Below are 12,045 nucleotides of genomic sequence, written 5' to 3' on the forward strand. Positions count from 1 at the left end.
ACAGTAGAAGGCACGGAACTGGGTTCCCAAGGTGGAGTAAATTCTTCTGCTGGCTCAACAGGATTTCAACATCTTTCAAGTTACTTTTATTTTCCAGGGTTCTCCAAAAAGCATCTGCTTAGCTGCACAGCTGTGTCGCTCCAGCCATCTCGCGATATGAAGGCCATGGATTACAGGGTGGTGGCCTAAGCCCACCCAGGCAACAAGGCAGGTACTGGCTGGAGGCACCAGAACCTCAAAGAGTAAGTGCTATGACTAGGGCTGGTGCTGCTTTGGTGCCCAGGTCAGTGCATGCTCTGTGCCCAGGCACTGTGCCTGTGGGCTCTGGAGCACCCCCAGTGGAATCACTTTGCACCCTAAGGACATAATAAAGTAGCACTCAGGCAAGGGATGGTGGAGGGGGCTGACAAACTATGGCCCAAGGGGGCTGTCCCTTGTTTTTCTTTTGTAAATAAAGTTTTATTGGAACACCAGCCATACTCATTCATCTACATCTTGTCCACATCTGCTTTTTGTGCTCAGCAACAGGGTGGAGTGGACACAGCAGGGTGGAGTGGACGCAGGAGTCCACCACTCTGCACATGGTTGGCAAAGCCTGAAACCTTGACTACCTGGCCCTGGGCACCACGGGCTACCAATTCCTGCTAGAGACAAGATCGCAGAGAATGAGGAAATTCAGATGAATGGTCAGGGAACACAGATATATTACATGCATATACAATCTGTGTGTGAGAAAGAAGAATGCTTAAAGTAACTGCAACAAAAAAAACACAAACAACATGAGCTGGGGCGCTCTGAAGATACATACACAACTTAAGTATAGGCTTTGGTTTAACACACACACACACACACACACACACACACACACGGCAAGCCAGTTATTGATCTGGTATAAAAGAGGGTGATACATTCCAACTTCTAAGGGAATTTTTGGGTGGTTGAAGAAGTTTTTCAAGGGGAATTTTGACTTGTCTTTTTCTTTTCTCTCTCTCTCTCTCTTTTTTTTTTTCTCTCTTTACGGTCCACTGCAGACTTTGGAACCCAATGCTTGCACAAGTTCATGACACCATAGCACTCAAAACAGAAGTGCTGAAAGACCTCTTTCAATGAACAGGTAAGAACGGCTTTGTGTGTTATACTCTGCTTTTTTGGGGTGTTGAATTCAAACAAAAGAAAGAGGCTGCTCTAGCTTTGGGGCTTGATTAAAGCCGTCTGTTTTGTTCGTTGAAACCCAAGTAGTACCGACATTCCGTCTGAACTCCCTTTGAACGGGGAAAGCACATTCAATGAAGACAACTGTAGCCTGCACCCTGGGGAAATGGACTGGAATTAATGAGTGTTTATAGTTCTTGCCCTTTCACTCTCAAACATCTCCGTGAAACCTCAGGGGGCTGTTGCTGAAAGCGTCCAGCTGCAAATTACAAGAAAAATCAACAGGGCCTCAAGCAGAAAATCAGAAGACAGGAGTTGGGGAGCAGGGTCCATGCAAAACCCAGGCTGCTACGAGAGCTCCGAGGGATGCCTGGCCGAACTGTGAGTGGCATGGCACCTGAGTGACACTGCACATCTGCCGCCAAGATGCACCACACAGGTCCACGTGGCGTCAAGGCGTCCATGTTGCAAACCCCCTGTTCTTGCATGGCAAAAAATGTGGAGCCATGCCAGCTGCTGTGGGAGTCAGAGGTAGTCATTGTGTGCCTACAAACAGCACGTGTGTTTTGTGAAGCCCAAAGGACAAAGCAGGCTTAGAAACAGTCCATGGTGTCTGAAAAGCAGATGTGTCAACGGGAGGAACTTAAAAGGTCAGAAGGCTCTCAAAGGAAGCCTGGGTATTAAAAGACAAACAAAACTTCACTCAAAAACGCCAGGCATGCCCCCAAATGCTTTGAGAAAGAAGGCTTTACTGGAGGGGGGTGGAGGGGCCTGGAGATTTTAATCCAGCCTGAAATGGCTGGGGAGCAAAGCCCTCATATTGTCTATCCAAGGGAGGAAAAATACTTAAAAAAAAAAAAAAGAAAAAGGAAATAAAAACCACAGAATCTCAAAAACAACAGGTAAGTTCATTAGGTTGCCCTTTCAAAGCCCACTTCCCCAAAACACTGCCTAGGGGACAGCTGCGGTGTCTCTGCCAGAAGCAAAGACAATTTTAAAAGGAAACAAAACAACACTGAAATATAAAAGCTGATTGACCGCATGGTAAAAGAACCACCCTTCCTGCAGTAAGCCTTTTGTTTTCCCTCCTGGGCCTCCTGCTCAGGGACACGGTGCGAGTCATTCCTCCATCTGCGCCCAGGCCTCCTCCGCCTTCTGGTAGTACTGGTTGGCTAGGCGGCCCTTCATGGCTTCCATCGCTGCTTCGGCGGCCTGGGTGTACAGGTCCCCTGAAAGAGAGCCAAGTGAGATGCCAAGAGGTGAGCCAGCGACGGTCTCGGCCAGCCCAGAGGCCCCAACTCCTCCGGGAAGAACAGCCTGAGGTTCCGTTAGCAACTCAAACTACAGCTTTGGTTTTCTTCCTCCACCTGACGCCTGCGACACCAGCAGGTGGGTATGTGCTCCCAGCTGGCCAGTCCGAGCTCTCCACCGCACTGTTAGGCCCAGCTAATCGGGGCAGCCATCTTGATGACCATGATGACTGATTTCAACATGGGCACGTGCTGCAAGCAGTTCTGCGGAACAGACCCGCACCTTACGAAAGTAGAAGACATAAAAGTGCAGTTTCATCCAGAGAATAGGTTTTGTCCCCAAATGAAGGTGCGCCAAAGTCATTCTGGTTTTCAGAACATTTTGGATTTGGAAATTTCAAATAATTAGAGATTCTAGATTTAAAGGATTATTTGGTAGTTCCCAATATACAACCTGAAAACTTTTTAAACTTTGCTTCATCATGTACCTGTGAAATCAGGACTTGAGTATGTTTGTCACACAGCATGGACTAGACATCTGCTTCCCCCGGTCTGCACCCACAAGGTGCTTCTCCTTGAGGACAGGTCCGTGAGGAGGGAGGACAGCGAGATCCTAAGATCTAGAGTGGGGCCCTCAGTGCCCAGGGCCACCGGCTGTACCCTTCTTTTGTTTCTTGTAGGGTGGGGCTCATTGGATGATTTTTATTTATTTTGATGGAGGAGATTTCTTTCCCTGTTTTTTTATATCAGCACATACTACTTTATATTTCCCATTAAAAAAACAAAAACAAAAACAAGACAGAGGGGAGACACAGAGAGAGGAAGACACACAGAGAGATCTCCTGGCTCCTGGTTTCAGATTGGCTCAGCTTTGACTGTTGCAGCCTGGGGAGTGAACCAGCAGAGGGAAGACCTCTCTTGGTGACACCAGAGCCAGCCCTGCCTCCCTCCAGGATGAGCAGAAGCTGGATCGGGAGCCAGACGGCACCAGTTCTAGGTACTCTGATGTGGAGTGTGGCCTCGTAACAGCAGTTAGCAGTGGGAACTGCAGTTAGGAGCTGCAGGCAGGGGGTCAGGAGCCAATCCTGTGACGGTTAAAATCAGAATGTTCATCTGCAGACCAGGTTGTCCACAGAGGTCTCTCCTGGGCAAAGAGACACACCCTGAGGTCCTGACCTAATTACTTCTTGTGGAGTAGGGGCTGCATCCTGCCCCGCCCAGCCCCATCCCACCAGCCCCACCTGATTTCTGAGGGTCCTTGGCCAGGCCGCAGCCTCCGGCAAACAGCATCTCAGCCTCCCTGGCCAGCAGCGCATGGCGGGGCTCATCCTGCACGCCATCATACTCCCCGCCTTCGTCGCAGTCTGTCATCTCCAGCGCGGAGTTGTACCAGTGCAGGGCCTCCTGCCAGTCTCGGCACCTAGCCGGGAGAGGCAGAGGGAAGGAGAGATGTTAGGGTGAGTGGGGTGGAAAGGTGGAGCGCCATCTAGTGGAGAGGGCAAGTACAGGATCCCAGTAGGGCCACGGCCTCTGGTTCGTGATCCAGAGCACCCAAGGCCACCTCGTTGAAGGGTCACCTGTGTTCTGTGAGTTTACATACTTAAGACAACAGGCATATCGCTTCCTGGTCTAACCCAATTTTCCAAAAGGTAGATGCAGAGCATCTCGAGGAAGGGCCATTTTTCTAGACTGCATGAAAGCACCCCATGGGTGGGCATCAAGGTGACCAGGTGAAGTTGCCCTGTCACTTGGGTTTGAGATGGGTCTTGTCCCTTGGGCCCCTGCAGGAGTCTCCCACCTGTACCCATCTGGCCCCATCGCACACTTGGCTTGCACTGTCCACTGTGCCTGTTCCTCAGCCCAGCGCAGGGCTCACCCTTCCTCTGGCTCAGCCCTTCTATCTCCAGCTTTTCCTCCTGACACAGCTGATGTCTGGCCAAACCATCCTGAGTGCAGGTAGGTGCCAGGCAAAGCCACACAACCCAGAATAGAGGGCCAGCAGGGCAGAGGGCTCACTCCCTCTGGGCGAACGTGGAATGAACAATGATGAAGAGAACGGGCGGGGGGAGTGACACACATCACAGCTCACAGGCCTCCCAAGCCCTGGCAGGACTCACTGACCCTTCCCTGCGGTCACGCCTCCCCTGACTTCCGTCTGACCAACAAACCCTTACAGCCCCAGCTTTTAGGAGTTTTCATTCCAGTCCCTGGCCTCCAGTCCCAGCCCCCGCCAGTCTCCTCAGAGCTGGGTCTGCTGTGCCGCCCAGATACGCTGGCTCCTGCCTGCCCTTGGCTTTGCACCTGCCATCTCCAAGCTTTGGAATACTCTTCAGTCATTCCACACAGGCTCCTCACCACTCCAGTCTCTACCCAGATGTCACCTCATCAGAGACACCGTCCTCAAACAGCCTCTTTCTCACTATCACCACAATCTTCAATTCTCCCTGTCTACTGGGATCTCCCTCAGTTAGACCTGATGCCCCAAGACGATGGGCTTGGTCTATTTTATTTATTGCTGCAAACAAAGCAAGTTTCAGAAGTGTCTGTTGAATGAATCAACATAAACAAGCAAGGGTCCAGTGTTGCAGCACAGCCTGATAAACTGATGCCTGGGATGCCAGCATCTTATATGAGCACTGGTGTAAGTTCCAGCTGCTCCCCTTCTGATCCAGCTCCCTGCAAATGCACTGGGAAAGCAGCAGAAGATGGCCAAAATGCTTGGCCCCTGCACCTGCATGGGAAATCCAGATGGAGTTTAAGGGTCCTGGCTTCTGCCTGGCTCAGTTCTGGCTACTACAACAATTTGGGAAGTAAACCAGTGGATGGGGGATCTTTCTCTCACCTTACCCCACTGTCCACCTCCATCCTCCATCACTCTGCCTTTCAAATAAATAAAATCAATTTTCAACAAAAAGTGTGTGGTGTGTGGAAAATTGAACTAAAATATAAGTTCATTCTGGCTCAAACAAATTTTGAAGCCCATGCACAGAGTTTCCTCAATACCCACTTCCCATGAGCTTTTTGTAGATGCTGTACACTCCCATTTTACATCAGGAGCCAATGCAAATGAGGGCCCGTGGCTACTGGACTGGTACTGGGAGTCGGGTGGTTGCAGGCCGGAGCCCAAGGTCTGTCGTGACACCCCACCCCCAGAACCCAGGTTCCCACTGGCTCCACCTGAGTGACAGCCACAGTACCTTTCTGGGCTGAGGTTCTGGCCAGTGTCAAAAGCCCGAGCCACCAGGATCATGGACTGTCTGTCGCCAGCTTCTGCAGCCTTCAGTAAGTAGTCAAAGCCTTTTGTTTTATTCTCTTCCGTCTCCTGGCAATTCAAACCATGGGATGGGGTAGAAAAGGATGAAACTCCAGCGAGAGCACTCCGCTAACCTTATACCTATTAATGGGGGAACCAATGAAGCCCCTGGCTCCTGGCTTTGTCCTGGCCCAACCCTGACTCTTCTGGGAATCCAGGAAGAGCTAGTAAAGGGAAGAACTCTCTTCTCTCTCTGCCTTTCAAATACATAAAAACAAATTGACTTTAATAACTAAAAAACACTCTCTGGGGCGAGCATTGTGACACTGTTGGTAAAGCCACCACCTGCAAGGCCATCACCTCACACATGTGCCAGTTTGAGTCCTGGGCACTCCACTTCAGACCCAGCTGCCTGCGGACAGCTGGGAAAAAGAGGAGGAGGGCTCAAGTCTTTTGGCCCCTGCATCCATCCGTGTGGAAGAACTAGCAGAAGCTCCTAGCTTCAGCTTCAGACCAGCCCAGTTCTGGCCGTTGTGACCATTCAGAGAGTGAACCAGAGGATGGAAGATGTTCTTTTCTTCTGTCTCTATAACTCTTCAATAAATAAATAAATAAATAAATTTAAAAACGAGATTTCTAAATGTCACCAGGGGAAGGTGGGGTGGAGCCCCAGGTTGGGAACAGCCTGGCTTGTGCTGGCTTCGGTAGCACACACACTAAACCTGGAGGTACACAGATGAGCATGGCCCCTGTGCAAATGTGCAATGTGGGTGGGGGGAAGGGAGGCAGGTGAATGACCTTCAGGGAAGGCAGACGAAGGATCGTGGAGCCCTCAACTATGGCCTGGTTCCTGCGGGGTGCACACTGCTCCCTCACCTCCAGGGACACCTCGGCCAGAATGTGGTGGGGCAGCTGCGAGTACATGAGGCCCAGGCCCACAATGGCCTCCAGTTCGCCCAGGTCGGCTGCGTGCTCCAGATGGAAAACAGCTGACTCACGGTCCCACTCCTCGTCCCTGTCGCAGAATCGCCCACCTTCGTGGTAGCGCACCATGGCTAGATGGACCTGCCACACAGACAATGCTGTTGGTCTTGGCTGTCGGGGAGGCCAAAGCCATCTGCCTCCCCAGCCCGAGCTGCAGGAGGAAGCGAGGGCATCAGGGAGGGCAGCGGGCTAGTGCACAGGCCTCAGAAATGGGCAGCACCGATACCTTTCCCAGAACAGACTTCCCAATCTTCTTCTCCAGGTCCAGGGCGTTGAGCCTTTGCACTTCCAGGGCCACGGCTGAAGGCCTCGGCAAGTGGAGGCGGGAAGGGTTGAGTAGATTCCACTTCTCCACGCAGACCTGCCGGGAGAGGATGGGGCCAGGGATAGATGCGTCCACACGCTGTCAGTAGTCCCTGTACTCCACAGGAGCCTGGCCAGCAAGAGGGAGGGCAGCAAACCCTTACAGTGTCAGCTTTTATGAATTCTCACCATTCCAATTCTGCTGGCTCGCACCTGCTAAGAGATTGCTGCAAGAGGATGTGTGGAAGCAGTTAGGGGCTAGCTCAACTCAAACGAGCACCCATTTATCCACCGGCTCCAGTTATGTGGTTTCACCCTCCACCACTTCCTTTGCCTACTTCCCCATGCCAAACACATGCAGAGGGTGACTTGAGACTGCCCAGTAAGTCCACTTTGTCACCCTCTAGGAATGCCCACAGCGGCACGGGCGGCATTGACAGGTGTCTGCGGGAAATGGGCTGAGAATACACACACCGTCCGCAGAGTCCAGCGGCTGTGTGCACCCACGTGTACACCAACTACTCAACCATGCACACCGCGGCCCACACAGCACAGCAAGCAGCCCCCAATGCCCATGCTGCTGCCACTCAGCATGCCCACTCCACCCTGAGCTGAAAAGACCCTGACCCAGCTGGGCGATCATCCATGTTCCGAGACACTAAAGCCAGAGGTGGCCATGGAAGGCTCCTGTAGAGAGGGAGTGTGGAGGTCCAGGCTTGGACAGCAGGTAGAATTTTGGGAGGAATGCCTGGCTGGGAGACCTTGCTGGTACACATAGTGGTCAGTCAGAGGGCGTGCAGGGTACAGGGCTAGCCCTGTCTGGACTTGCCCAGTAAGAACCATCACCTAACATGTTGGTTGGGCACAGCTTTTGCAACTCCCCTGGAGCTTTCTGAAGTCCCTTGATATAAGATACATGTGAAACAGAAGTCAATTTCCTGTTTAAAGCTGAGTTCCCACTCCAAGACCTCACACAAGTAGAATGGGGATGAAGATGGCTGGTCTTCATCGGCAGCTGGGAGATGTGAGTTACGCAGTGACAGCACCCGGGGCCAGCACCTCAGCAGGTGAACTGCAGTAGGGTTCACCTCGCTCCAGGACATGGAGCCCCATCCACCAACCACGATCCCAACTCCTGCCTAGGACAGGCCTCTAGAATTGGCCCAGGGGATTCCACCTTGCAAAACCTTCCTTGTGTATGTGTACGGAGCAGAGCTGTATGGAGGGGCACAGGAGCAGAGTGTGGGAAAGGGAAGCGGCCGGGGTGCCGGGCAGGGGGGGCATTACCCGTCCGGTGCTGCCCAGGCTGTCTTCATCAGACTCATACCTCCGGTTCCCGTTGGAGTGGCCCTGCAGGGAGGCAGAGATGGAGTGATCTCAACAGGGCCCTTCCCAGGATCTGGCTCGGCCCACCCACATGACCCTTGGGCCTTCCTGGGGAGCTGCCCCAGCTCTCCTCCTGGTTCGTCACTTATCTGCCAAGCAGCAGGGAGGCTGGCTGACAGGCAGGAGGAAAGGGCTCGGGTGCGGGTCCTCTGGCCTTCCTTCCCTCGCCCTGGGTCAATAGCAGGAACTGACTCATGGGCACGGGCTCTGGGCACATAGTCACCGGGGCAGTGGGCCAGGCCCTTTCTCTGGCACGTACTCCCCCAAGTGTGTTTACTCCCAGTCACCAGACTGAGAGCAGAGGCCGCCCAGTGACACTGGTCTGTGCACGGGCTTGACTTTGGCACATGGTGACACATGCATACAGGTCGAGGCCATTGTCAGAGAGAGGCTGTGGGAGGGCTGGGCCAGTCGGTAACCCCGCGTGCTCTGCTCAGCAACCCAAGACCCAGGCTCAATACAGCGTCTCTCTGCCACTTTGTAACTTATACCCCAGCCCCCTTGCTGGTCCCATCACGCCATCTGCTGCCCTGCACTGATTAGTGTTGGGGTAATCTGGTCTATTAACTGACCCGTTGTGTTCTCGGGCCCCCCTCTAGTTTTTGATCCTTCTGGATTCACAAGGGATTCTACTTTTACATCTCAGTGTTTGGAGAGGCGAGTCCTTACGTGGTCTCGGGGCTCAGGGTCGTCCAGTTCGCTCCGCTTCTCACTGGGGTAGCCACTGTCGCCACTGTTCTCTGAGTCCTGTAGGGGAGAAGACGGTCAGAGCATCAGTGATCTTCTGAGTAGCTCATGGCAGTGCTGCATTTGGACACCCTGACCATTTTGTGTCCCTTCTGTCCCATCATGTCACTGCACACCTGTTTCCTCCTGCCCCTAGATGGTCAGAGGCTCAAAGAGCAGCACAAATACCAGCAAGGAGCCTGGGCTGTGAAGCCAGCCTCCCTGGGCCTGATGCTGGCCCTGCAACGTGCCAGTTAGGACATACCATGGATAGCTGTGGGCCTCTCCAGGCCTCCGCCCCTTGCTATGGGGACTCAAGACAGCACTGACTCAAAGCAGCCTGAAGATAAAGTGAGGTTACACCCTGAGTCTGTGGTGTATAGTTTATAATGAGCTTGTCCTGGGGTTGATGAGCTGCTGCAATAAGTAAAACCTGCCACCTGTGATGTCGGCATCCCATATGAATGCTGGTTCAAGTCCTGGCTGCTCCACTTCCAATCTAGGTTCCTGCTATGCACCTGGGAAGGCAGAAGACGGCCCAAGTGCTTGGGCCCCTGCTATCTATGAGGAAGACCTGGGTGCAGTTCCAGGCTCCTGACTTTGGCCTGGACCCACCCTGGCCATTGTGGCCATTTGGGGAACCAGAAGATTGGAGATCTCTCTGTCTCTCCTTCTCTCAGTGTAACTGCTTTTCAGATAAACATATAGCTTAGGCTCTGAGCAAATGAGACATTTCTGTGAAGTCTGTTTCACCAGAGTCTTCTGAAGTTTTCATTTGCCCCCACAGCAGACGCTGTGTGACTGCAACTCTGATGTCTTCCATTTCTTAGCAATTAATCAATATGGGGCCGCAGAAAATGAACAGTTAATGCAACCCCGGCGTGCCATGGCTGCTCCACATCTGTGACCCAGCCAGGGGTTCCACACACAAGTGTCCCCAGCCAAGCCAGGACTGAGCCTGGCATTCGCCAGAAAGTTGTACTTGAAGCTGGTGATTGAAGTTCCTCTCATCACTTCTGGGGCTGTGGGGACCCAGCTCCACCTGAAGAAAGCTCTGCCTTGGACCAGAAGTTGGGGTTCACCTGCACCCTCCTGACCAGTGCCACCCAGCAACCTCCTGGCGGTGCCCAGGGCAGACCTGGCTGGATCAAAGACTCAGCCTGGGTTCCCACTCGTCTCACCCCACCCCTTTGGGTTACAGCCACCCCTGCTCCCCCTCCCCACTCACCCGGTGGTTGTCCAGATGGTCCTGGTCTCTGGGTGCCATGTTATCTAGGTCACCGAACACCGGCCAATCTGCACAGATGGAAACAGAGAGAATGTCCTGGCTCTACTTCTGGAACAGTCGCAAGACCAACCTGTGGTCTGCATGAATTACACCTGCCAATAAGCCTCTATTGTTTATCATTATCATTATTACCACTATTATTTTTGAGAGGCCTGTGGAGAAGGGAACAAACAGCTCTCACCTTTTGGCTCATTCCCTAAACACCCGTGATGGATTAGGCTACGGCTGAGGCAGAGGCCCAGAAATTCCAGCCAGCCTCCTCACGCAGCTGATGGGAATCCAGTTACTGGGATCATCACCCACACTCTCCTGAAGTCTGCATTAAGATGAAGCTGAAGCTGAGAGACAGAACCAGCACCTGAACCCGGGTACCCCAGTATGGGATGTGGGAATCCCAAGCAGTGGTTTAATCTCTGCTCTTAAATCTAATTGTTAAATGGACAAAATGAAAGAGCAAAGCTTTTGGTGCTGGGACCACGGTTTCTCATGGAAAACTTATTGCAAATCTGCCAGCCAAGTGAGCTGTGAGGTGCAACTAGGCTTTAAAGACATTATTTTTATTTATTTGAATACCAAAGTGACAGAGGGGAAGGGAGAGACAGATCCTCAGAGAGGGAGAGACAGAAAGAAATTTTCTAACTGCTGATTCACTTCCCAAATGGCTGCAATGGCCAGGACTGGGCCAGGCCAGTCAGGAGCCTAGAGCTCCAGCTGGGTCTTCCATGTGGGTGGTAGGGGCCCATGGACTTGGTCCATTTCTGCTGCTTTCCCACCTAAATGCATTAGCATGGTGCTGGATTAGAAATAAAATAGCCAGGGGCCAGCCAGCATGGTGGCATAGCAAGCTAATCCTCTGCCTGGATGTCAGCTTCCCATATGGGCACCAGTACTTGTCCCACCTACTATACTTCCCATCCAGCTCCTGCTTGTGGCGTGGAAAAGCAGAGGAACATGGCCCAAAGCCCTAGGACCCAACATCTGGGAGACCTGGAAGAAGCTCTGGGTTCTTGGCTTCTGATCAGCTTAGCTCTGTATATCTGCCTTTCAAATAGATATAAATAAATTAAAAAAAAAAAAAAGGTGGAACATCCAGAACTCAAACCTGCATTCATACAGGATGCTGGCATTCACAGGCAGCATCTTAACCCACTGCACCACAATGGCGGCCCCGTACTGCACTTCTTCTTATGGTGCGCTAGCTAGCCCGTGTGTCAGCCCAAGTGGACAAGGCGCATTCATGAATGGAGGAGAACACCGCACATCTGGCCCAAGCAGCAGGTCAAGGCCGGGAGTCGCCCCGGCCACCCCTCTTTTCTGTGACCTAGCGTTCACATCATGCCAGGGTCAGAAACAACAACTCCATTTCCATCCTCGGATCTGTCCAGTGACGAGAGCAGGTTTCCCGGTGATGATCACCCTTCAGATTCCTGCGAACACCCTGCGACTTTCAAAAAAGCTGTTGAAAAATCAAAAATGCTCCAAAAAGAAATCTAAAATTTTGGCTTTAAGTTTCAGGTTTCAGGTGTTCATATTAGGGATGCTTAACCAGGAACTTCAATCCAAATATGCTGAAATCTAGAAAAATCTGAAATCTGAGATGCTTCTGGTCCAAACACTTTGCAGAAAAGGACACTCACTCGACCTATACCAGTTCTTTGTTAGTAATTTATTTGAGATTTATACACTATTGGAGCCAGTGCAGT

General features: G+C 52.2%; 1 protein-coding gene across 1 annotated transcript in view; it reads right to left on the reverse strand.

Moving 5' to 3' along the window:
• Positions 1–978: 978 nt before the first annotated feature.
• EEF2K (eukaryotic elongation factor 2 kinase) overlaps positions 979–12,045 on the reverse strand; it is a 40,139-nt gene continuing 29,072 nt past the window's right edge. The window contains exons 11-18 of the mRNA XM_040973219.1: positions 10,283–10,350; positions 8,998–9,075; positions 8,230–8,292; positions 6,866–7,000; positions 6,532–6,720; positions 5,600–5,724; positions 3,644–3,822; positions 979–2,381 (exon numbers count right to left, since the gene is read on the reverse strand). Of these exons, the coding sequence (XP_040829153.1) occupies positions 2,272–2,381; positions 3,644–3,822; positions 5,600–5,724; positions 6,532–6,720; positions 6,866–7,000; positions 8,230–8,292; positions 8,998–9,075; positions 10,283–10,350 (947 nt within the window). The 3' untranslated portion in view covers positions 979–2,271. The remainder of the gene's footprint in view (positions 2,382–3,643; positions 3,823–5,599; positions 5,725–6,531; positions 6,721–6,865; positions 7,001–8,229; positions 8,293–8,997; positions 9,076–10,282; positions 10,351–12,045) is intronic.

The sequence above is a fragment of the Ochotona curzoniae genome, unplaced genomic scaffold, assembly GCF_017591425.1.
Source record: "Ochotona curzoniae isolate NIBS_2020 unplaced genomic scaffold, NIBS_Ocur_1.0 contig_2321, whole genome shotgun sequence".
NCBI classification, from domain to species: domain Eukaryota; kingdom Metazoa; phylum Chordata; class Mammalia; order Lagomorpha; family Ochotonidae; genus Ochotona; species Ochotona curzoniae.